We start from the raw sequence: 26,217 nt of genomic DNA, 5'->3' as shown, positions 1-26,217 counted from the left end.
CTCTCTCTCTCTGACTAAGACAATGGTGAGGGCCGTTGCGTCGTGAAAGAATGCGATGGCGATCACGTTGGGCAAACTCACCATCATCGTCGGAGCAGGTCCCTCTCTCTCTCTCTCCATTTGCTTCTTTGCTTGATGCTTTGTGGGTACTTGGGGTTTTGAGATGACGGAGGAATGAACTACTGGGGACCATGAAACCCTTGAGCTATCAAACGATCGATGACTCTGTTCATTGGTCCTCGTATTTTGGGTTTGTCTAGAGAGAACAATTGATAACCATCTCCGGATTCCTTTGTTTTGTTTTTTCCTCCGATGATACAGTTCGAATTCGAAGTGTTGTTTATTCGAATATCAGGCGTTTGCTCTGTTGAATCTTTTCTCCCTATTTTTGGTTTGAGTGTTTGTTTGGTTTGTTGTTTTGGGAGTCGTTGGTTTCATCGAATTCGTGAACAGAATGCCACCAACAATTTTGTAATTCATCTCTCTCTCTCTTCCCCACTTCAATTTCCCTTATTGGTGGATACTGAATAAGTGGGTTCTTGTTAATTAGCTGGAATGAACCTTATTTTTTGAATTCACATTGGTTTTGTAGGTTTTCTTGGATCAGTGCTTGCAAAGGATGGTGGCCCATCCAAAGTCTCTGACTTCTTTTCTGGGGCCCTGAAGGTATCTATTTCGATTACATTAAGAGGTGCACAGATTACTTGAATTACGACAAGTTTTCATGTTAACTGCTGACGTGAATTCTGATAGGATGGTGCACCTTAGATTGATTGTAGTTATACAACAGATATTTTGTACAAATTCCAGTTCAGTTTGAATGTATTATGCTGTTTTCTTTCATGTAGTTATTGTAACTTTTAATATTGGTAGGGGTGATCACAGATTCTGAATCCTAATGCTTTACAGTGCATGAGTTGTAATTGATTTCATCTGTATAATTCCGATAATTGTTTGCGTACATGATACATGTTTGTGAATGTCTTATCTGTACACTCGAGCTACACTGTTGTTCCATTGTCAACATTTGGCTTTTTGATTGTTCTTGTTTCTAAATGTGTTACATGAGCCCTGATGCATGTAATTTCTTTTCTGACACTCATATAGAAAAACTCTTGTTAAAATCCTTTCCAACTTGTTATGCTCTGATTTCAGATTGTTTTCAAGCATCTCCAGCAGGATGATTCTACGTCAAAGAGCAAGCCACAAAATGATTCTCTGATGGCACAGGTTTCCTTTTTTAGCTTGTGCATTATTGTCTCTTGCGATATGAATAAACTGTGTTCTGCATCATATGTTGCTTCCACAATGATCATGTTCTACACATTGCATATTTTCATTTGCTGTGTAGTTGACTCTTAAAAAAAGTAGTTTTTAAGATTATTTCATGAAATTCTCAAGATAATGCAGTGCAAAGAAATAGAAGCTCAATGTTGGTGAACAGTGTTTTATGCTTAAATTGAATATGCTTGTTTGATAGGGCACACCTATTTTAAACTTGAAAATCTTTTTCGTCAAATACTAGTGATAAGGACATCATACCACTACATGCTTGCTATTGGTCTTCTCTTTTTATTTTTTAAAGAATGAAATAAACTTTTATTATTAGTCAGAAAAGAAAGAATGGGTGACAAGGAATCACCAGAAAAATTATTATATGCCTTCTATTAAAGAAAGAATGAAACAGCCAATACAAAATAAAAGGGTAAACTATTCTTTTGCCTTCTACTGTTGGTCTTATTTGATCTAGTTATAATAAAACTTTATCAAAAATTAATTATGGTGACTATTAGTCTTATTTGATCCAATTTTCTCCCTCATTTTCTAGCAACCTACTGAATTTTTTGACCATTAGGATGCTCGACTGAAGGTTGAGTCTTAAGTTATGTTTCAGTCCAAGACATGGATCATGGCTTCCCATTAGTTAATTGAAAGTCTGAATGCAGTTTCTTAGAACATCTATGGACATCAACTTGAAGCGCTTCTAATGAATGTGAGTGCGATATGCTAAAATCAACTATTGGCTGATGTGATGGAAGTAGGCTTAAGATCACCTAGATCATGGTTTCTCACATAGGTTCATTGGGAAGTCTGAATGAAGTTTCTTTTAACTTCTATGGGTGTCAACTCGATCACTTCTAGTGAATGTGAGAGGTAATATGCTAAAAAGAACTACTGGATGATGTGATGGAAGTTGGTTTCAGATCACCAGCATTGTAAAAATAAGATAAATAACATAAAAATTTGACGCATATTTTTTCAGACGGGAAGGTTGTACGTCTCTAAGTGGCATCATATAATGTCCAATGATCTGAGTACAGTAGGGTGATAAGTTGTTGTTTGACATCCTATGTCAAATAGCTCATGTGTTTACTCCAGCAATTTCCTGGTTTTATGTTACCTTACCTACCCAGCCTGCCTTTATTGGACAGTAGAACCTAGTTGTCAGCAACACAAGTTTTTAAGAGTTCCCCTGTAGGCTGATTTGGCTTTTGAGGCATGTGTAGAAGTACATTGTATGTGTAATTTTTCTTTTATCTGTTTCCAACATGGCAACATGTTTAGCTAAATGTTATTCTAATTCTAAGAAGTGTGTCTTACTAACTATGATGCAATTACACTGTTTTCACAGGTAGATAGTTTAAGAGCTGAGATACAGCAGTTTGCATCGTCAAGATCAATTACAGTTATTACTGGAAGTTCTAGATCAGGTTGGTAAATTTGATTATCCTGACACATATCTTGATTGCATTAGAACTTCTGGATATGTTAATCAGGGAAGCTGCGTACACGGTTCATATCAAGTAATGAATGACGTGTTTTCGTAATAACAACACAACTATTTGTTTGCTCTGGAGAGATAGATTCCAGTAATTTAAGAAATGTGCAAAGCTTCTTAGTTGAATTTTGATTGTTGGTCAACTAATGGTTTCTGACATCACAAGCAGAAAGTAAAAATACTGCTATCAAGAAAAAAAATATTTTCGGCTCATGCATGTGCATGGAAAGTGCAGGTGCAGGCCCACAAGTGAAGGTGGGTAGGTGTGCAGATGCAGATAGCAACTATAAGAATCATCATAATTCTGCATACAGCCTCACTTGCAGCATGTTTTTTATTTTGATAACACAATAAGTTCCATGCTCTGCCAACAGGCCCAACACAATATGTTCTAGAAAATTTAAACGTGCTTTGGTACCTATAATGTAGTTAATTGACAAGGTTGTTCCCTACTGTTTCTATGTTGTTGTGCCCTTACCATGTTTGGGGTGGTTTCTGGCCCTTGTTCAAGCTGAATGTTAGCAGAGGGTCTAAATGGATTCCTGCTCAGTGGGACACATGGACCCACTGATAGTTTATGCTTCTTGCTATATTTAGATGCACAGTATGTTACTGACTGTGTGTGTATGTGCATGTGTGTGTCTGTGTACACAAGTGGGTTTGCAAGATAGGATATTAGTGCTTACTTAAAAGTGGGTTTTCAAGATTGGATAATTACTGCATTTGATTTGCAGGTGCTTCAACATATACTGTCCCTGTTCTTGTTGTTGGTATTGTTGGATATGGTTATATCTGGTGGAAGGTATTGACTATAGAGTGTGCATGCATGTGTGAGTTCTTGCATGTGCCTGTCCCCACATGCTTTCGCAATATTGTTGCTAATGAATAAATCATGTGTATCATTTTTCTTTGGACCATGTACCTTATCAGTGTATTTCTAATCAAACTGATGGTATGCTTGGATATGTTTTTGGAGGACAAATGATTGGAAGTCCAGATTACACTAGGACAATCTTTTAAGAATTTATATCTTAATATCCATATTTATTCAATCTGAATCATATGGCTCACTAGCATGGGGCTGGCAAAAAAACCTGACCCAACCCATGGCCTGCTGGGTTGATCTGATCTGCTCCTGACTGATCAAATTGGTATTTGGTCATGTAAGGGTTCAAAAGTATAAGACTAAAGTTCAGTTTGGGGTTTAGGCAGTTCTAATCCTTATTTTATTTAAAGGAAAGTCAGCACATTCCTTTCCCAGTCCTGATTAAAAAGGTTTTGTTGTTTCCTAAGTGCATTTACATCTATATCATATTTGAGATTTTTCTAATACATTTGATATTAGATGATAATAAACAAAATTATAATGAGACTAAGACTATGCAATTGTATGAAGGAATAAAATTCTATATTCATTTATGGGGCATTTGCATTCCAACTGCCCATTCTTCACATGAAAATTCATGGGAAAGTGTTGCCAACTATGTTACTGCGACATGCCAAATGGGCTTCCGTACCTGTGTTGACACAGGTACATGTACCGGGCACAGTGTGGGTACGTCGTGAGTCGGGTCCCACACCGCACCGGGTCGGGTCTATATCAGACCCGGAACTCAAAAAAATAAAAGCAAACTCACTCCCCCTCCCAAAAAAAACCATCAACTCTCTCTCTCCCTGGTCTCTCTCGAAACCTTCTACTTCCTCACGCCCTTTTTTCAAAACCTTTTCACCTTCGATTACACGAAAATAACAAGAAGAAGGGGAGAGAGATACCTCTGTTAAAAAGTTTATATACATAAATGTATAGGTATATATATAATATATATTATTTATATTTTTTCTTTTTATTTATTTTTGTCTTTTTAGGATGTCTAGTTCTTTTTGAACTAGACTCAAATTAGTCAACATTTTCATGTTGACTAGTTTAAAGAGTCATTGGAGCTAGTCCAACGGCTATAAGTAGAGCCGATGGACTAGCTCCAACGACTCCTTTAGAGCCTCTTAAAGGCATTTCTCTCCCTCTCTCTTATGTGTATAAATAGGGGTAACACCCCTCTCATTGTAACAATGCTTTTTAAGCATTTTATGTGAATGAAATAAATTTATTATTTTTCTTCTTGAGTTCTCACATTTGTGCCCTTTTGTGGGTTATGATTAAGGTGTCTTTAATGGACACTTCTTGTGAGCATTTGTGCTTTTGTGGAAGATCTTCATTTCATTACATGGTATTAGAGCTTGGAAGCTTCTAGATCATGGAAAGTTGCTGCTTTGTTTTTTGTGCTTTTTTTAGCAAGAAGTTGATTTGTCTCCTTGTTCGTGATTCAAGTATTCTTGTGCTTACATAGTTGAAGAAAGAAGTGATTCGAAAGATCGTTGACTACTCAAAGATTGTTGAATCATGACTGTGTTCTTGCTCTTTCTCCTCTCTCATATTTTTCTCTTCTTTCTTTCTCTCATCTCCTTTCTCTCTCCCTGACCCTTGAATGAATGATAATGATAAAGTCACCATCATGCCCGTAAAACTAAATGATACAAATTATGTGATGTGGACTTCAGTTACGAAACACCACATTTGGGAGAAAGGGTTGTGGGGGTTAGTAGATGGTTTCGATTCAGAACCAAAATTAATTCTCACAAAAATTGAAAATGAGAAAGAGTTACCTCTCACAGAAGGAGAGAAAACCAAGGTATTAGCTATATATGAGAAAAAATGGAAAGAATGGAGGATAGGGCATACCAAGATCATGTCTTGGCTAATTAATAGCGTTGATATCAATAAATGCTTTAGTCTTGCAAAGTTTGAGCATGCCAATAAGGCTTGGGAATGCCTTAGAAATATGCATTCCCTTAAAGATATTGCACATGTATGCAATTTATAAGACAAGGTGCGAATTATGACCCAAAGGGACAAAAGTATTAGATAATACTATAATGAATTGTCCGAACTTTGGGAATAGTTGGCTCTTCTTGAGCCAAAGTGACATTGTTCCGAAGATATCGAATTTCGCCAAAACCAACTCGATATGAAACATTTTTACTAATTTGTAAATGGGTTAAGGCCGAAATTTGAAACCACAAAATCGACCCTTCTACATAGAGGAAAAATTCCCTCTATTCTTGACACTATTGAGGAATTAACAATGGAGAAGAATAGGCTAAAAAAGCATACTCAAAAGAATGAAGAGGATTCCGTTCTAGCCATATGTAGACCGAAAAATTATATGTGCACTTATAGGCCGCCTCATTTCGGTAGACAAGGCAATGATTATGACAAAAAAAGAGTGATTTGTCACCATTGTCATAAACCAGGACATTATAAGCCTCAATGCCCCAAATTAAAAAGAGATGAAAAGATAGTTGCATCAGTCGGTTCATCACAAGAAGCAAAAGACCAAGGCAATCAAGATGCACCCGTATCTATGACGCAACTAATGAAAATTCTTCAACCTCTTCTCAAAGGAGCATCTTCCTCAATTGAAGCCTCAACCAGAGCAGCTGTTTCATCCTTTTCTGATCCTGGTAACTCTTCTTGGCTTCTTGACTCTGGTGTTTCTTTGTCGTATGATGCCAAATAGTAATAGTTTGTCCGAATGTCATAACAACTTAAGCGTGTAAAATATTTTCACAGCCAATGGTACATCTCTTGAAATAAAAAGAATAGGAAATTTCAAAAATTTTCAAAACTCAAAAAAATTCTTTATTCCAAAAGTTAGATATATTCTCAAATTAAATTTAAACCTTTTGTCTGTCTCTCAAATATCTGACTATGGGTGTAATATCTCCTTCTCTTCTCATGACAGGATCGTCAGTCAGGGAAGCTGATTGGAGAAGGCTATAGAGAAGGAGGACTCTACTATATGGATTTTTTGGAATTACCCAAAAATATTTTTTGTTATAGTGTTCAGAAATTGGACTTGGATCTGTGGCACAAAAGACTTGGTCATCCTCATATTATCCAAAATCCAATATTTTTCAAGTTTTGAAAAATTTTATAATTATGAAAAATTTGCTTGTAAAGATTGTATTCTTGGTAAAATGAAGGGAACACCATTCCATGGTAGAACTTTTGTTTCATCTATGCCACTTGAGTTAATACATTCAGATGTTTGGGGTCCCGCACCAGTCATATCAAAAGGTGGATACATATATTATGTAAATTTTTTCGATGATTTCTCTAGGCATACTTAGATCTACTTCCTTAAACATAAATCAGAGCTCTTTTTGCATTTTCAAATATTTTACAAAATGATTAAAAATAATTTTCAAAATGATATTTTCATTTTTCACACTGACTCGGGGAGAGAATTTTTATCAAAAGAATTTAAGGATTATCTCAATTTACATGGCATTACACATCAAAGATCTTGCCCTCACACACCACAACAAAATGGTTTGACCGAATGAAAACACATACACATTATGGAAACTACTAAGACCTTATTCATAGCAAACCAAATACCAAAAGAATTTTGGGTTGAAGCAGCCCTAATTGCTATCTATCTCATTAACCGAATGCCATCTTCTTTTTTAAAAAATATAACCCCAATTGAAAAACTTATTAAATTAACTACTAATTACTCTAGATTAAGAGTTTTTGGATGCAAATGTTTTGTCTTCACTAACAAGAATGATAAACTCTCTCCCTGTGCCATTCCTTGTGCTTTCCTAAGTTATGCAGATAACCAAAAAGGCTATAGGTGTTTTGATATTAAAAACAGAAAATTGTATGTGTTAAGAAATGTATCCTTCTTGAAAAAGGAAAGCTTTTTTTATTTTGAAAAGGCCAAGGAAGTAACCGTGTTTTCCTTTCTAATAGATTTGACTTCAAAGTCTGTCAGTTGTGACTATGAATGTGACCTTGATGATGGTCAACATATTATAGATACTGAACAAAATATAATTAATGAAGAACAAACCCGTAGGGACACCATTTGTTTGCAATACTCCAGACATAGGGAATCTAATCTTCATGTGCACTAGAAAAATATTCAGAAGTACAAAATAGAAGGTCATCTAGAGTCTCTAAACCTCCCGATAAATTTGTGTCCTACGAATCTTTTTCTCCCAAATATAAGCCATTCATTGCATTAATACACTCGTATATAAAACCTTCATCCTATGCTCAAGCCAAAGAACATATTGAATGGATAGAAGCCATCAAGGCATAATTAGAAGCCTTAGAAAAAGCTAACACTTAAACTATTCAAGATATTCTACAAGGAAAGAAACCTATAGGTTGTAGGTGGGTTTATAAGATTAAAACCAAGAGTGATGAAACTCTTGGAAGATATAAAGCCAGATTAGTGGCCAAGGGATATTACCAAGAGTATAGCATAAATTACATTTTTTTTTGCTTCAGTTGCCAGGATGACCACAATTAGGACCTTAATAGCCTTAACTTCTGTTAGAAAATGATCTATATTTCAAATGGATGTCAAAAATGTTTTTCTCAATAGAAACCTAGTCAATGAAGTATATATGTAGGCACCCACCTGGTATAAATATTCCTAACAGTAAAACTCTTCGTTTAGAAAAAGCTCTTTATGGTCTTAAACAAACACCAAAAGCTTGGTATGATAGGTTTAGTCATGTTATTGTCGATATTGGATTCAGAACTTGTCTGACTAACATTGATTTGTTTGTTAAGATTTTTGATTCTAGGATTATTAGTCTTCTTATTTATGTGGATGACATGATCATCGCCGAAAGAGACAAACAGGGAATTGAAAACATTAAAAACTTCTTAAAAATCATTTTGAAATGATTGATCTAGGTTTATTGAGATATTTTTTAGAAATTGAAGTTGTTTATTCTCCTCGATGTTACTTATTATCTCAATCTAAGTTTGCTTTTGATATTGTTTATAGGTCCAGAATCACAGATAATAAGAGAGTTGATACTCCAGAGGTTGTTAACAACAAAGTGCAAATTGATAATGGAGAACCTCTTGAAGATCTCAATCCTTACGGACAACTTATTGGAGCACTTTCCTATCTCTCAATTACTAGACCTGATATAACACATGTTGTACATAGAGCTAGTCAATTTAAGCACGCTCCCATTTCTGTTTACATGGGAGCAGTTTTGCGTATTATTAGATACATTAAGTCCTCTCTTTCTCAAGGCCTTTTCTTGTCTGCTTCATCTTCATTAGATTTGATTGCTTATACTAATGCTTACTGGGAAGGTGATCCCAATAACAATCACTCAACCACTGATTTTTGTGTTTTTTTAAGTGAATCCTTGATTTCGTGGCGGTGCAAGAAGCAACAAAAGTTTCTCTTTCGTCAACTGAAGTTGAATACCGAGCCATGGCCACAACGATGGAGGTAGCCCAACTAAGAAGATCGTTGACTGACATGGGAGTTGAAGTGACAAAAGCCTCATGCATGTGCTATGACAACAAGTGTGCAATCTAAATTGTCAGTAATCAAATATTTCATGAACACACCAAACATATCGAAATAGATTGTCATTATGTGAGATAGGAGTATCTACTCTTAAAATGTAACGTTCTTGTTATATATATATATATATTCTTATATATATAGAGAGAGATATATATATATATAGAGATATATATATATATATATATATATATATATATATATATATATATATATATATATATATATATATATATATATATATTTCAAACCCGATAAAGGGTATTTCAGTCACTTCTCATTTTGCGCATATTCTCATTCGAGAATATGACTGTATGTCACTAGATGGGAGAAGCCGATACCCCTTCAGCAATAGGGTCGGCTGCTGTGTATTCCTTCATATTAACAAGTGATTACAAAATTTTAGGGTACTAAAATACCCCTCATTACAATAAACAATATTACATAATGCCATTAATGAAGAAGTGGATGTCACGGGTCCTGGATCTTCAGATCCATGACCCGGAACCGAGAAAACACTACTTTTCACCTTTGTGCACTTCGTGCTTCTAGCATTGTGTTTATACACAAAATCTCTTTTTATAGAGATTTTTACATGGTATCAGAGCGAGGTTGCTTGAGAAAGAAAATCTTGCGGTTCTTCACAATACCGAGTGCCTCGAAAAGCGTGCCTTCAACTTTCTTGTAATTGGCGTGAAGACTTCTCTTTATCCAATATTTTAGAAGATTACTACAAGTAAGATTTAAAATCTTATTGTGGTACGTATTCTTTTATCTGATCTTATCTCTCTAATGGGTGAAAAAGACTCTAATTTCTTTCTTGGCTTTAAGTTCAATGACTCCAATTATCACGTGTCGGCCGGAAATATGGAAGCCCATATTAAAGGAAAATGGCTTTGGGGTTATGTTCAAGGCTCAATTCCGGAACCGGAGCTTAAAATTACTTTTGTTGAAAGAGGAGAAATCAAAATTCTTGATGGAGATGAAAGAACTAAGGCTCTTGAAGAATATAGCAAAAAACATGAAAAGTGGAAAATAAAAAACTTCGAGATCTTGTCGTGGATCTTCTCCTTCGTTGAGACTAGAATCAACACCAATATTATAGAGTTTAAAAAGGCTTCTCAAGCGTGGGAGTACCTTGAGAAGATATACACTTCTAGAGACTTATCCCATAAGTATTACCTCCAAAAGAGGGCGATAACCCTTCTTCAAGGGGAGATGACTATAAGAGAATATTTTGCCGAACTCTCTTCCATTTGGGATGAGCTTGCTATGCTCGAACCTAAGTGGAGTGGAGAAGCCATAGAGCTTCGTCATAAACAACTTGAAGAAGATCGATTTTTCAACTTTTTGAATGGGCTAAGGCCCGAGTTTGAGCAAATTATATCTTCTCTCCTATCGTCCACCTCTCATTCTCTTGAAGACGTCATTACCAAATTAAGTGGAGAGGAAACACGTATGGGCATTAGCAAGCAAAATCCAAGTGTTCTTGCAATGGCCACAAATCAAGATGAGTGTAATGGAGTAAATGTTGTTTCTAGGTCCAGAAACAACTTGAGGACATATAAACCTCCTCATTTTAAAAGCCAAAATCAAGGTGGTTAAGGCGGAAGGAGGGACTATAGCAAAATTGTGTGTCACTTTTGCAAAGAGACGAGTCATATCAAACCGGTTTGTCCTAAGTGAAAGAAATTACTCGTAATGGCCACCACATCTCAACCACAAAAAGAGAAATCTACAAATGGAGCTCTATGTCTAAATCAAATTGTGGAAGCTCTTCAACCCCTTCTTAAGGGAGCTATTTTCGGTGACGCTGTGTCTACTTCTCCTCTAGGTAAAACTTTTTGGCTTTTAGATTCCGGTGCTTCATTTCATATGTCTCCAAATATTTCCTCTCTTTCTGAATATTTTGAAAGTTCGTCTCCATCTTTTGTTTTAACCGCGGATGGCACTTCTCTTGAAATTAAGGGAATTAGAAATTTTAAAACCCAAAACTTCTTTATTCCTAAAATTAGATTTATACAAAAATTGAATTTGAACTTACTTTCCGTCTCTCAACTCTCGGACCTTGGGTGTGACATTCAATTCTCATCTAATAAATGTTTAATATAGGATCACCGACCCGGGAGGTTGATTGGGGAAGACTCTAGGAAGGGAGACTTATACTATGTGGACTCTCTTCAAATTCCTAAAACCCCCTTTTATAATGTTGCCCAACATAAAGACATAAATGTTTGGCACAAAAGACTTGGTCATCCCAATATCACCAAGTTGTCCTATTTGGACTTTGCTAAAAATCTTTGTAAAAGTACTCTCTCTTATAATGATTGTATTCTTGGAAAAATGAGAAGTATGCCTATTGAACAAAGATCTATGCTTACCACTAAACCTTTTGAAATTGTTCATTCAGATGTTTGGAGACCGACACCCGTTATTTTTGTGGATGACTTTTCACGATTTTGTTAGATATATTTTCTCAAACATAAGTATGAAGTCTTTACATGTTTTAAATCATATCATATGAGGATCAAAAATCAATTTAATAGTAATTTAAAGATATTTAGGACCGATTCCGGAGGTGAATATTTATCTAATGAATTTAAGAAATACCTTGAAGACTATGATATTGTCCATCAAAGATCGTGTCCTAAGACCCCACAACAAAATGGTTTGGCCGAAAGGAAGCATAGGCATATCATTGAAACCACTAGAACCCTTCTTATTTCCCAAAGTATTCCAAAAATTTTTTGGGCCGAGGCGGCTCTTGCCTCCGTTTATCTTATTAATCGTCTTCCATCCAAGAATTTAGATAAAATCTCTCCTTTTAAAACTCTATATAAAAAAAACCCGATTATAATAGATTGAGAGTTTTTGGTTGTAAGTGCTTTGTCCTTGCAGATAAAAATGATAAACTCTCAGCAAAAGCCATTTATTGTGCTTTTCTTGGCTATTCCGAAACCTAAAAAGGGTTTTGATGTTATGATACTAAAAATGATAAGTTATATGTCTCAAGGAATGTAACATTTTTGGAAAATGATAGTGGTTTTGAAAAAAATGAATCTCATTTAGAAAATGCCGACTATTCCTTTTTTTTTATCTATTATCTAAAGATGACATCTCTAGTGATGATGAATCAATATATAACAGTGACAATGAAGTGGTTGAAATCAACAATAACTGTAACCCTACTACCTCTCAAGAAGAACATATAACTAGAGACCCTATCACCTATACTCATAGAGATAGATGCACCTTTAGAAGTGCTATTGAGCAATATAGTAAACCTAGCAAATCTATTTCCACACATGATTCAAACCCTAGAAGAACCAAAAGAACTAGAAGAACTCCCTCTAGATTCGTTTCCTTTGATTCTTTCTCTCCTAAATATCAGGCTTACTTAAGTGTCATTCACTCATATTTTGAACCAAATTTTTTTGAAGAAGCCAAACGGTGTATTGAATGGAAAGAAGCCATGGAGAGTGAACTCAAAGCGCTTAGGAAAACCAACACTTAGGAATTTCAAACGCTTCCCAGTGGAAAGAAAACTATAGGATGCCGATGGGTGTTCAAAGTCAAAACCAAGAGTGATGGATCTCTTGAAAGGTATAAAGCTCGTCTAGTAGCTAAAGGGTATAGTCAAGAATATGAGATTGACTATGAAGAGACATTTGTTCCAGTAGTTCGTATGATTACTGTCAGATGTCTCATCACCATTGCTTCTATTAGAAAATAAAATATTTACCAAATGGATGACAAAAATGCCTTTTCAAATTATGATCTTAATGAAGAAGTCTACATGGATGCTTCACCTGGTATGAAAATTCATAAAAATAAAGTCCTTCATCTTCGTAAAGCTCTTTATGGTTTGAAACAAGCTCTCAAAGCTTGGCACGATAGGTTTAACAATATAATGACTGAAAATGGTTTCTCTTCATACTATACTGACACTGCATTGTTTGTTAAGAAATCTAATGCAGAGGTTGTTATATTACTGTTATATATTGATAATATGTTAATAACAGGTGATGATACCAAAGGAATCAAGAGTATTAAATCTATCTTGACTTCAAAATTTGAAATGTCGGACTTGGGATTTCTGACATATTTTTTGGGAATTGAGGTTGCCTATTCTCACAAAAGCTATTTTTTGTCTCAAACTAAATTTGCTTGTGAGATTCTTGATAGATCAGGAATCACAGATGACAAGGTCTGTGAAACTCCTGTAATAGTAGGTTTGAAGATGAAGATTGATGATGGGATTCTCCTAAAAGATCCCACACCTTACCGGCAATTGGTTGGATCTTTAACGTATCTCAGCATTACCAGGCCTGATATTTCTCATGCAGTACATGTTGCTAGTCAATTTCAACATGCACCTACTACAGTTCATATGGGCGTCATTCTCCGCATCATCAGATACATAAAGGGTACAGTAAACAAGTGAGTATTTCTATCTTCTTCTTCTGAATTAAATTTAATTGCTTATACTGACTCTGATTGGGGAGGTGACCCGAATAACCGTCACTCCACCACTGGTTTCTGCATTTTTTTAGGAGAATCTTTAATTTCTTGGAAATGCAAGAAACAACAGAATGTCTCGCTTTCATCGACAGAAGCCGAATACAGAGCCATGACATCTACTACCATGGAGATTGTTTGGATTCACAGCTTGCTGGAAGATATGAATATTCAAGTTCAAGGGCCCAAAAAACTATGTTGTGATAATAAAAGTGCAATTTACATTGTCAAAAATCATACGTTTCATGAGCGCACAAAGCATATTGAGATGGACTGCCACTATGTTCGTGAAGAATACTTAAGAAGAACCATGAAGCTTCCATATGTTACATCAGAATACCAGCTGACAGACTTCTTCACCAAAGCGCTGTGTTCTCCAAGATTTCACTTTCTTCTTGGCAAACTTACTGTTATGTCACCCTAAGTTTGAGGGGGGTGTTAAAATGTAATGTTCTTGTTATATATATATATATGTATCTATCTAAGTATATATATAAAAATATATTTTTCAAACCCGATAAAGGGTATTTTGGTTATTTCTCATTTTGTGCATATTCTCATTTGAGTATATGACTGTATTTTTTTATATTTTTATTTCTTTTAGTTTTTCCTTTTTCCTTTTTTCCTTTTTTATCTTTTATAATATGGGGGCCCCACAACACATACGTTGGAGGCCCCCCATTCCTCCAACATGTATATAAAGGGGTGCTCCCCTTCTAGTTTTCTTATGCTTTTGTAAAGTTCCTCTTGGGATCCAATATATTGAAGTTGATATTTTTTTATGCTCTTGTGCATTTGTATCCGTGCCTTTGTGCACTTGTGAGAGTTCTCCTTTGTGCCTTTGTGCACTTCGTGCTTTTAGTATTGTGTTTATATACAAAATCTCTTTTTATAGAGATTTTCACATCTACATGGGACCATTGATCTGCCTTATGTTACATCAGAATACCAATTAACAGATTTCTTCACCAAACCTCTCGCTGCTGCTATATTTCATTTCCTCTTAAACAAACTTTCGCTCATTGTACCGTAAGTTTGAGGGAGAGTGTTAAAAAGTTTATATACATAAATGTATAGGTATATAATTATATATAATACATATATATTTATATATTATTTATATTTTTCCTTTTATTTATTTATTTTTTTGTCTTTTTAGGATGTCTAGTTCTTTTTTAACTAGATTCAAACTAGTCAACATTTTCATGTTGACTAGTTTAAAGAGCCGTTGGAGCTAGTCCAACGGCTATAAATAGAGCCGTTGGACTAGCTCCAATGCCTCCTTTAGAGCCTCTTAAAGGCATTTCTCTCCTTCTCTCTTATGTGTATAAATAGGGGTAACTCCCCTCTCATTGTAACAATGCTTTTTGAGCATTTTATGTGAATGAAATAAATTTATTGTTTTTATATATTTATATATTTATATATTACTTTTCTTTTTTTTTCTTGTCTTTTTAGAATGTCTAGTTCTTTTTGAACTAGATTCAAACTAGTCAACATTTTCATGTTGACTAGTTTAAAAAGTTGTTGGAGAGAGTCCAACAGCTACAAATGGAGTCGCTGGACTTTAGAGCCTCTTAAAGACCTTTCTCTCCCTCTCTCTTATGTGCATAAATAGGGGTAACTCCCCTCTCATTGTAACAATGCTTTTTAAGCATTTTATGTGAATGAAATAAACTTATTATTTTTCTTCTTGAGTTATCTCATTTGTGCCTTTTTGTGGGTTATGATTAAGGTGTCTTTAATAGACACTTATTGTGAGCATTTGTGCTTTTGTGGAAGATCTTTATTTCATTACAACCTCCTTCTTCGATTGTCCCTCTTTATTCTCCTTCTTCTCCTCGGTTTTCCTTCATCATCTTCTTCTTCTCCTCCTCGTGCTCCTTATTGTTTAGGGATCACTAAAAGAGAGAGAGAGGTTGTGGGGGTCTCTTTTCTTTTTATTATAAAAGAAAAAAATATCTCAATAGCTCCTCCTCTTTTTCAAAAATTTCATTTTAACTTCTTTATATTCAAAATATCAAATTCCTCCTCTTTTTCAAAAACTTCGTTTAACTTTCTTTTATATTCAAAATATCAAATTCTCTTCTTTTATATATATATATATATATATATATATATATAGAGAGAGAGAGAGAGAGAGAGAGAGAGAGAGAGAGAGAGAGAGAGAGAGAGAGAGAGAGAGTCGTGTCCCCGTACCCATATTTTTTGAAATTGCTGTGTCGTACCCTCCGTACCTGTACCCGCACCCAAGTGACATAGGTTGCCAAACTTATGTTGGACTTTGTTTTCATATTAAACACGGTGTATACACAGAAAATAATGGGTGAATGTGTGGTTTCTGCATAAGGCTCCTCCCTAGTATGCATGCAAGTATGTCACGGGGACTCGCCCAAGAGCCTGTCGCACCCGCATTGACATGACGCAGGTGTGGGTGCAGGTGCGACCAACCCGCACCTAGGGTTATATGTGTCCAAAATTGACTGAGTCCATTTTAGTTCACCTTTTAAAAAAAATATATGGTGGGAGGGGGGGGGGGGTGTTTAGGGCACGACTCCTCCCCACTGACCCCTCCTTCTCATCCTTGACCTTCCTAACTCTTCCTCTCCTCTTCTGATGGTGGTAGCGGCAACGAGAACGACGACGACGGTAAGTCTTTCTCTCTCTCTGTTCCTCTTCTTCCTTCTCTCTTCTTATTTTTCCTTCTCCTCCTCCCTTCGACGTCGCCTCTCTTTCTTCTTCCTCCACCTCCCTTTGTTGGTGCAAGGGCCAAACCCAGGCCTGCTGGTTTCGGATATGGTGAACCCAGTCCTGGGTTCAGTAGAACCAAATCTAAGCTTGTGTTTGGTTCTAAGCTCAGCCAGTTTTTTTTATAAATTTTATTTTAATAAAAGTTTTATTTTAATAAAAGTTTTATTTTAATAAAATTTTTATTTTTTTGGTTTTAAGGACTAAAATGGTGAATTTGTGCATGATGAATGGTAGATTGTTAATTTTTTTATTGCATGAATTTATGCATGATGAATTGATGATATGATAATTGTTTTTATTTCATTAGTGTTAACATGAAACTGTTAAAAATTATATATATTTATATATATACACCCTCCCCGCACCCAATTTTTTTTAAAGTGCCGCATCACCGTACCCATATCCGCACCTGCACCTATGTGACATAGCATGCAACACACTATGTCACATGAGTGCGGGTGCGGGGATGCGGCACTTTAAAAAACCTTGGGTGCGGGAGGGCAAAAAAAAAAAAAAAAAAAAAAAAAAAATATATATATATATATATATATATATATATATATATATATATATATATATATATATATATATATGAGCTTGAGCTAAATGAGATAAATACGACCTATTTTTATTTTCCAAAAATGAAGAGAGACCACTATTTTTGTTTCAAAACGGAAAGGAATAGCATTTGAACTCTAGACCTATTGAGCCAAATTCAAGCTAACTCGTTTACAGAAAAATTACATCATTTTAATACTGCAAACAATATTTAAACTCTAAACCTATTTTGCAAGCCAAAAAATCGTTGCACGCATAATGATTTTTTATGTTTGTGTTTCATGCAGAAAATCACTACACGCATAATCACGGAAGAGACAGAGAGCGTGTAACGCCCCAAAAATTTTAACCCAAATTGATGTGATTTTTTTTTATATAATAGCGGAAAGAATAACCAACATAGGGTTAAGCATTTCGGAACATTACTTTTGAGAGAAAACTCAACACATGCATTTCATTTCCTTATGATATGAACATTTAACTTACCATCAACCCAAGGAATCACTGGAACAGTAAATCAACAATCGCGATCCAATGCCTCATCCCGCAATCGCTCATAAGTCTACTCGTTTACCTGAAAAATGGTAAAAATTATAGGAATTAGACTACCACGTCTAAGTAGGAAAACTGTAACTCTAAATGCAGGTATATCATGAATCAAGGATGTGATGTGGGTGTCAAAGGTGATTCTCGACATATGTCTAAACAAGTAAGCAGTTTATGCCACCGAAACCAACATTCATATACATGAGCATGTAAATAGTTATCCAACAACCCTAACTGAGCAAGTAAAGCATCGTGTGCAACATTAATAAGCAAATGAATGTGTATTGCAACAGTTATAACAATAACCTGTACAATTCTCAGATAATTCTTCAACTACTTTATATTTACACATTTCTCAATTTTATATCATCACAAGCTCAGAATATACAGCATATTAAAGAACATAAACACAATACCTCCAGTATTTTCACTCACTGTGATACCTAATTTCATTAAATTGTGTTTAAATTATCTTACCCCGCGGGTACGCATGGGCACAGGTGACCATCTCAGAAGATAACGTTCGGGGGTATATTATTCAAGATTTTATTAACCCGAACATTCTAACTGAGACTGAATCCCCAAGGGAGCGACTAATGGCCGAGAGAATCTCTCAAGGGCTCAACTCAAGACAAGATGTATCCTTAACTTCTGCAGAAGACATGAAACTACCACCTAGGACACATAGATAGTCCTGGTCCCTAACTCCGAGGACGGGGACCAACGAGCCGCTTCACGCTCGAAACACAACACAAGTCCTCGAAGTTTTGTACCACCTACCCTCTCCAAGGTAAGTCTCAAAAACTGGTTTCATTGTTTAATTATTGTTCTGAAGTTCAGGGCATTTCCCCAACTTCCTCAACACTACTAACATACTGCATTCTAGCAATTCATTTATTACGGTTTCTGACAAAAAGCCGTTTAAGCACATGGTATTTCATGTAAACCAGTCACAGTCAACATAACTACTTGAAGTCAATATTGATGATGGAAAACAAATTAACTTAGAACTCAAGTCTAACCATAGGTAATAGAATAACTTGAAATCCAGCATGATAATAGGTAACGAGAAGATATGCATTCAAATTTAAATACCATTATTAATTCAACCTTGAAACAGATTTGATATAGTCAATAAGATGACATATAGTTATCTTGGATATTAATCGACCTAAAACAAATCAGTTTGATGACAGAACACAAGATGTCATATAATCAAATTTAATCATCGTCAACAAAATAATAGGAATTCAGATTTAATACCATCCATAAAAGAACATATTACTCCCGTATTTAACGGTCAACAAATCGTCATATAAACCATATGTTTACATTGTTTTTGTGTTTGGGCATTATGTATGGGATACACTGTGTATAAGATCAGCTTGCATTACATGTGAGCTTTAGAAACAATCTTTCCTCTTTAAGAACACTGAGAAGTTTTCCTGTTTAAGAAAGTCAAGTTTAAGATTTCAAAGCCCTGACAAACTATAAACAACTCAATACATCATGTTATACATAGATGGAATAAAATGTTTTCACTAACATGCATGTGAATAAGCAACGCTGCAGAACCCAGATTCCTAACACTTGATAAAACAATAGTTATTGCAATTTCATCTCCAACTCAATGATTTAATCTAATTTTCCTGAATTAAACCTAGACTTAAAACAACTGGAAATCATCAATCAGCCACAATCATATCCAGCACAGTATATTAACCAACAATGCTCGGTTCATCAAAAACTCAAACAAACACATTCGGCTGTCCAAGAACGAATATAAGGAGGTGTGGTAAGAGTGTAACAACCACCTTGGGCTATCAAAACAAATGTACCTTGATTTTAGTGACAGCCTTACAGAGTATTTGGAAGCCAATGCACTAAGTTAAAAGAAATCACTCTAACTAATAGGAATCAATCCGACCAACAACATATATGAGCAGGAAACCCATACGCTCAAGAGAATGAATCTAAACATGAAAAAGATAATACCATCTGATCAAAAGCACATACGATCAAGAACATCAATGTTTTTCCATAGAATAAATTAAATAAGGAAAGAAACAACCCCCCAAACTGTTCCAATTTCAAGATTTAGGGCTTATCAAGAAATCCCCAAACTGTTGGAATTTGAAAATCGCAGGGTTCGTAACCACTAGAAAACCCAACATTTTTTTCCATTTTTGGTTTTCCAGCAGCCAAGAACACCCCAAGCCCCATACTCGACCCACAGAATAGCTAGAAGAAAAGGGGAAAAACTGAAAATTCTACATTCTTTTAAATGCTAAAATCCTCAAATCCAACCCGGATTCATGTGATACCCAACAAGAAAAGCCATCAGAATCCTACCTTTTTCCGACGACGGAAGGAGGTTGCTTCAGCGAGAGGAGGTTTTCCGGCGTCAGTTCCTCGCTGTGAGAAGGAGGTCGCCGGCAATAGCAGTTGCAGGTGGTCGGCTTCCTCCGACGCCGGTGCTTCTGCAGGCAAGTGCAAGATCGTTGCCAGCGAGAAGGCTCCAGCGAGGTGGAAGGGAAAAGCCGAGAGAGAGACGAGAGAACAATGAGAGCGGAAAGGGGATCTGCCGAAGGGTGAGGTCCTCTTCTCCCCTTTATCGAGCGAACGTCCCCTCCTTCTCCGAGAATGACAGAAAAACTGGGTTGCAACCTCTTTGTAACCCTTCCCCATTCTTTCTGTATTGGGCAAGAATCGTGCCCCTTGCACGATTCTTCATCTTTAAATCTTTTAAGATGGGGTCGGGTACGGGTACGGGTCTCGCGACCCACGGTGCCGTTGTACCAGATCCACTCTAACGTGGATCCGGGTCAATAATTAGTTATTGATCCACTCTAATGTGGATCCGGGTTGGCTGCCATTTGACAGATCCATATGGATCCACCTTAATTCGGGTAATGGATCCATAAACTGGATCTGGTTGGCTCCAATATGGATCCAAACCCCATTTACCCAAATCTTTTATTATATTACTTTTTAATTATTTATTTATTATACATTACTATTACATATATATTTTTAATACTCATATTTATATTTCTTTTTGGATCCGGTTAATGGATCCTGGCCCAATATGTATAACATCACTCAAATTTTACGGGTATTACAGAGCGAGGTCGAGTGAGAGGCAGAGGTCGAGTGAGAGAGACATAGAGAAGAGACAGTGAGAGACGGAGAGCGAGTGAGAGACAGAGAGCGAGTGAGAGTGAGAGACAGAGAGCGAGTGAGAGTGAGAGACAGAGGTCGAGTGAGAGAGACAAAGAGAAGAGACAGTGAGAGACAGAGCGAGTGAGACAGAGAGAAGAGAGGCAGTGAGAGTGACGGAGAGCGAGTGAGAGTGAGAGATAGAGTGAGTGAGAGAGAAGAGAGAGAGCGAGTACCTGAGGAGTGAGGAGGAGAGGTCGGAAGGCGTCGGCGGCAGCGTCGGGAGAAAAACTAGGGCAGGAGGAAAATTAGGGCAATTTTTTTTCCCTAATCCTCCTCCCCTAAGCCCTTTTCATCGGTCATTTTTTTTAATTGGACACAAATGACCCTGGGTGCATTGACCGCACCCAAGGTCTGGTTGACCGCATCGGGTGGGGAACCCGCACGTGCACCTACGTCGCGTTGCGTCGATGCGGGTGCGGCACTCGGTTGGCCGAGTCCCTATGACATACATACACATCATCAAGTGTGATGCTTGGACTGCTTCTGCAGTAAACAGGGTCTAAGCGCAGAAAATAATGGGCAGGGGAAGGGGTTGCTTTCTGCATAGAAAGCTTCTGTCTTGTTTGTGTGCAACACACCATCATGTGTTGTCCCAAGGAAAAGGAACATTTTTCTATGACATGGAGACACCCACTTAATCCTTCTAGGTTTTGATTTGTATTTATTCTATTAGTAAGTTCATGACATGTTGCATAGGTCAACATTGCATCTTTCAAGTGTGAGGTTCTCATTCTTATTGCCTATAAAATGACATGACACTAGGTGGGACCAAGGTTTTCCAAACTCAATTTATTTTGACCGTACCCTAGGCTGACCTCAACCAACCTGACCCAACCTATTGCTAGAAGTGGCTAAATCTTTCAGGGAAATTGTATTCAACGAGGTTTCTACGGTCTTCCATCATTGACATTTATAGGTACAACCTGGACTACTCGAATTGTATATTCAAAGGTGTACAGATGTCCACTCAATGGCATTTGATTGTTAAAAAGTTGGGAGCCTTTCCATTTTCTCCACAGACAATATCTCCATATATAGTAGGTAAGTCTTGGGTACAGATGTGCATCACGATTTTTTGTATCAATGGAAAGAATCTTGCATACTCATGCATTTTTAAGTAGATCAGACTAAGGTTGTTTGCATCATGCCATATTGTACTGTTACATATCGTTACTTTTGGGGTTTACGATACGATACACACTTGTATCACAATACGAGTGTGTATCGTACCCATATCAAGTGTATCGACCTGTATCGTATGATACACCTCGCATTGTATCGCACGATACACCCCACATTGTACGATACGGGTTTGAGGCACTGAAAAAGACCCAAAAGTCTATTTGTTTCAATTTGGGTTTAAAAGGCCTCTTGAGGGCCGAGTTCTTCTTATGTCTAGAGGTTGCTAGAAGGGAACCCACGTACCTTAGGTTCTGTGGATTAACATGGAATGAGCACAAGATGTAGATGTAGATGTAGATGATGAAGACCTCACGTATCTTGGAGACGATTTGGATGTCGAAGGAGGAGGAGAAGAAGAAGATAATGATGATGAAGATGATTATGGTTATTGATGTATCATGTTTTATTAAAAAACTTGTTCTTGTGAGATGTTTTTGTTTTTGTGGTATTTTCCTAATTGCAAGATGTTTAATATTAGTTGATGTTTGATGATGTCTTATGCGGCTTATAGAGACATAAATGCTTTATGTGATTTTATGGTTGTATTATGTGCAATTCATCATTATTTCATGTGCTATGATTTTTTAGAATTTTTACTATTTTTTTGTATTTTTCTTGATTTTTTTTTGAATTTTTTTATTAAAAATTTATGATACGTTTACGATATGATACGATACGGTGTTACTATTGGGCCGACCGATACAGGTAACGATACACTACTTACAACCTTGGATCAGACCATATAGATGGGTTTATTATGGTTCATGAAATATTCTTGGATAAACAAATTTAAATATTAAATTATACATTTAAACAAGGACAACAATGAATGATGCAGATTGCATCAAACTGAAACTGTCAAGAAAATGAGTCTTCACATCACAATTGCTGGATATGATGTGACCAGTACTAAATGAAACATGATAAACCCATCCAGACTCTGTTTTTCTATTCATTTGTACCATGTGTGTGTGTGTGCACCTGTGTGCACAAAACTATGTGCTTATCAGAAATACTGAGAAATATCTTTGATGTGAATATGTTTGCTTCTCTTCTTCTTTTCTATATTAGGGCACTGGTTTTTTGTGTTGGAATGTCTTTTGTTTTCAGTTTTTTATTTTTTTGATGGGAAGCAAGTGATACATGGAGTGGCTTTTGGTCAAGGAACTTTGTATATCATTTCTGCCCCTTTTTGGATAAGCAAGCTAGGGGACAGCATCTAGTGGTACTCCTTTGTTTATATGTTGTTTGTGCAAATGTCCTCAGGGTTGGAAACTGTCTGACTTAAGGTTAGCTACAAGACGCAGCTTCAAGGATGCTTGCACAACCATGGCTAAACAGCTTGATCAAGTATCTTTATCTGTCTCGGTAAGGTCATCTTTAAATTCAGAGTCTGTTTCCTAGGATATGGCGAATATTACAATATTTGGATGTGTAGTCCATTCTTGTAATAAACTTTGCCACGGTATCTAATTGCAATTTATGCCTAAAGGGTGATCGAACTTGATAAAACTTCCAAATAAAAACTTTCTATAGCATTTCAATTTTATTTGTGTGCCTAGTTTCTATCAAATGTTGACCAGTATGAGCCAGGCAAGCTAGTCAGTATTCACAAGTCAACCAGTTGACTGCTGGCAGTGATATGTTGACCCTAGGCTTCTTGCGTGGGTTGGTTAGGCCAAAATAATCCCTAATAAGGATTGATTCTCTTATCAAGATGGGAAAAATTTCTTGAAGGTGATAAAACCCCTTTTCAGTTGCATTTTAAAGAATAAACATGAAATGAAAACTTTTTTCAGTAAAAGTTTTCCTTTTCGTTCTTTTGTTGCCAGATATTGCCGACTTTGAATAGTATATTCTTTATTTGCAGAGAGCAAAGAGGCACTTGTCCTCGAGAATTGACTGTGTTGATAACAATCTAGATGAGTGTGCTGAAATGACTGCTGCTACCAGAAATGAGGTGTGAATCACTTGAGTGCTTTATGCTGTTAAATCTGTTGCATTGTTCTGTTTTTGTTATATGGTCTGATCACGAAAAAATGTGTGCCTTATATAGGTTTCTCAACTACGGGGTGATTTAAGTACTTTTTTCGTGGACATTGAGTCTATTCATCGTGCTGTCCAGTGTTTGGTGAGATGCTGTCTTCTTTCTGCACATTTAGTTCTGTAATTCAATATCCTAGTCACAAGTACGCAGTCTGATCACTCTTTTTATGCATGTTTATCAGAAAACAAAAATTGGCAGAATAGAACATAAACAGGTTTGCTTTCTGTTGATCTACGTATTTTTATTAGATTTCTGACTTGGAAAGTAAAGCTTTGTGATGACTTCTGGGCCAAATGTGATTCAGGATTTCACAAATGATGGTGTACGTCAATTATGTATCTTTGTGCAAAAGTTGGAAGAAAGAAGGCATGCAGAACCAGTTCAGGTACACATTCTTTGGAGGAATTGCTCTTGGATTTTCTTTTTTCGGTGCATATGTGTGTATATTATGTTTCACAAGCAGATGGTTTTTGCTAGTATAAAGATATTAATGCAATGGTCATGAAAATTGAATCTTATTGAGTACTAACAAAATTTAAAGGAATGATGAGGGATCTCTGTGGGGTCATATTCAGCATCAGTTCTCTGTCTTGTGATATTACACCAATCTAGGTTACATGGAGCATTTTGAAGAACCTGCAGTACTCAAACCTGTAACTTTCTGTTGGCCTTGTTGATGTTAATATTTTGACCAAATGAAATAGAAATATTACCTTTTGGATTGATGACAAATCCTAATAACTAGTGCTTTGTTGGAAGAATGACAATAGATCATAAATAATTACTTTTGTTCTGTGATAAAGGAATGACCTTCCTAAAATGTACCTGCAGTACTCAAACCTGTAACTTTCTGTTGGCCTTGTTGATGTTAATATTTTGACCAAATGAAATAGAAATATTACCATTTGGATTGATGACAAATCCTAATAACTAGTGCTTTGTTGGAAGAATGACAATAGATCATAAATAATTACTTTTGTTCTGTGATAAAGGAATGACCTTCCTAAAATGTAGTGATGGCTTTCTTAATTATGATTTAGTGTCAAATGGATAGAACTATAATACTTTTCTATTTCCTTTAGGGGCCATTTGATTGCCAGACTTTTTTTTAACTTTCTGAGAAATTTGTCCAACAGACAAATGTATCTGGTATTTTCTACCCAAGGACATTTGTTAGATTTGAAAGAAAAGTCATTTTGAAAAACTTGTACACACACACATCTCTCTCTCTCTCTCTCTCTCTCTCTCTATATATATATATATATATATATATATATATATATAGAGAGAGAGAGAGAGAGAGAGAGAGAGAGAGAGAGAGAGAGAGAGAGAGAGAATCTTTATATGCAGAAGAATGCCTTCTTTTGTGATGACAATAAGTTTAGCTAATTAATTTTCGTAGTGAAACTATTTCTAATAAATTTGGGTTATTCACTTGTTAAAATAGGGACCGGATTATGTTTTCTTGGGATTTCCTTGATATGTTTATGGAACTCTCGCAGGAATTGCCTTCCAGCTCCTCAATGCCTGCTCTTGAATCTCCTGTCCTCGCCTCAACCACCAGGGTAAAGATAATTTCCATACATGCTACCATTATGGTCTCCTTGCATTAACATTTCTTTGTGCTTTTCTTTGTTAAGATTGTCTCCGTGCCATCAACGAGGCTAGCACTTGATTCACCATCAACTTCTGAAGAGTCACCAAAGGTCTGTGAAGGTGTACTGATTCTGCTAGACATGCAGCTTCTCATGATTGAAATTACTGATTTTTTTTTTCAGGTGTCTCGGCCTTTGCATTCTGCGGCTTCAGCATCTGGTCTAAAGGTTAGCATAAACTGAAGCGTGTATGCTCATTTTTCACTTTCACCCACTTGCCATTCACTTTCTTTCTGCATGCAGGATTTGCAGGGAATTTCAGATTTAACAAAGGCCTCAAAGTCAGAAGTTCCTAATGGAAACCTTGTTTCAGAATCACGTAGTGATATGCCATCGAATTCATCCTCAAGTTCTGGTCTTTTCGGATGGAAGCTCCCTGGTTTAAGTGCATCATTTCTAACAAGAACTACATACTCCTTCAACTAGCGTACATATTGCTGAGATTTACTGTTATCCTGCCAATCTGCTGTCAGTTAACCAAAAATTGTTGTACTGAGTACAACACTGAATTTTGTAGTTTTCAAGTTCATTTAGTGACGTTAATTTATTATA

The 26,217-nt window shown here is 36.2% G+C and overlaps 1 protein-coding gene across 1 annotated transcript; it reads left to right on the top strand.

Moving 5' to 3' along the window:
- On the top strand, window positions 1-26,217 carry LOC149811437 (uncharacterized). Its single transcript, XM_089993933.1, has 14 exons — window positions 1-98; window positions 593-666; window positions 1,156-1,230; window positions 2,633-2,711; window positions 3,514-3,581; window positions 23,230-23,331; window positions 23,834-23,923; window positions 24,020-24,094; window positions 24,192-24,224; window positions 24,315-24,395; window positions 25,513-25,575; window positions 25,651-25,716; window positions 25,789-25,833; window positions 25,909-26,217. The coding sequence occupies exons 1-14, from the start codon at window positions 56-58 to the stop codon at window positions 26,089-26,091; spliced, it is 1,077 nt and encodes a 358-aa protein (XP_089850059.1). The 5' UTR covers window positions 1-55; the 3' UTR covers window positions 26,092-26,217.

The sequence above is a fragment of the Nuphar pumila genome, chromosome 17 (genome assembly GCF_984573655.1).
Source record: "Nuphar pumila chromosome 17, dmNupPumi1.hap1.1, whole genome shotgun sequence".
In the NCBI taxonomy this organism is placed as follows: Eukaryota; Viridiplantae; Streptophyta; class Magnoliopsida; order Nymphaeales; family Nymphaeaceae; genus Nuphar; species Nuphar pumila.
The sequence above is the reverse complement of the archived record's forward strand: the minus strand, read 5'-3'. Positions and strand labels throughout refer to the sequence as shown.

Excerpts from the sequence above, each read along its gene's own strand:
- LOC149811437 (XM_089993933.1), top strand. The coding sequence starts at position 56 with ATGGCGATCACGTTGGGCAAACTCACCATCATCGTCGGAGCAG. Across the intron at positions 24,225-24,314 it reads GCAGAATAGAACATAAACAG|GATTTCACAAATGATGGTGT; the intron begins GTTTGCTTTCTG and ends AATGTGATTCAG. Across the intron at positions 25,576-25,650 it reads TCCTCGCCTCAACCACCAGG|ATTGTCTCCGTGCCATCAAC; the intron begins GTAAAGATAATT and ends TTCTTTGTTAAG.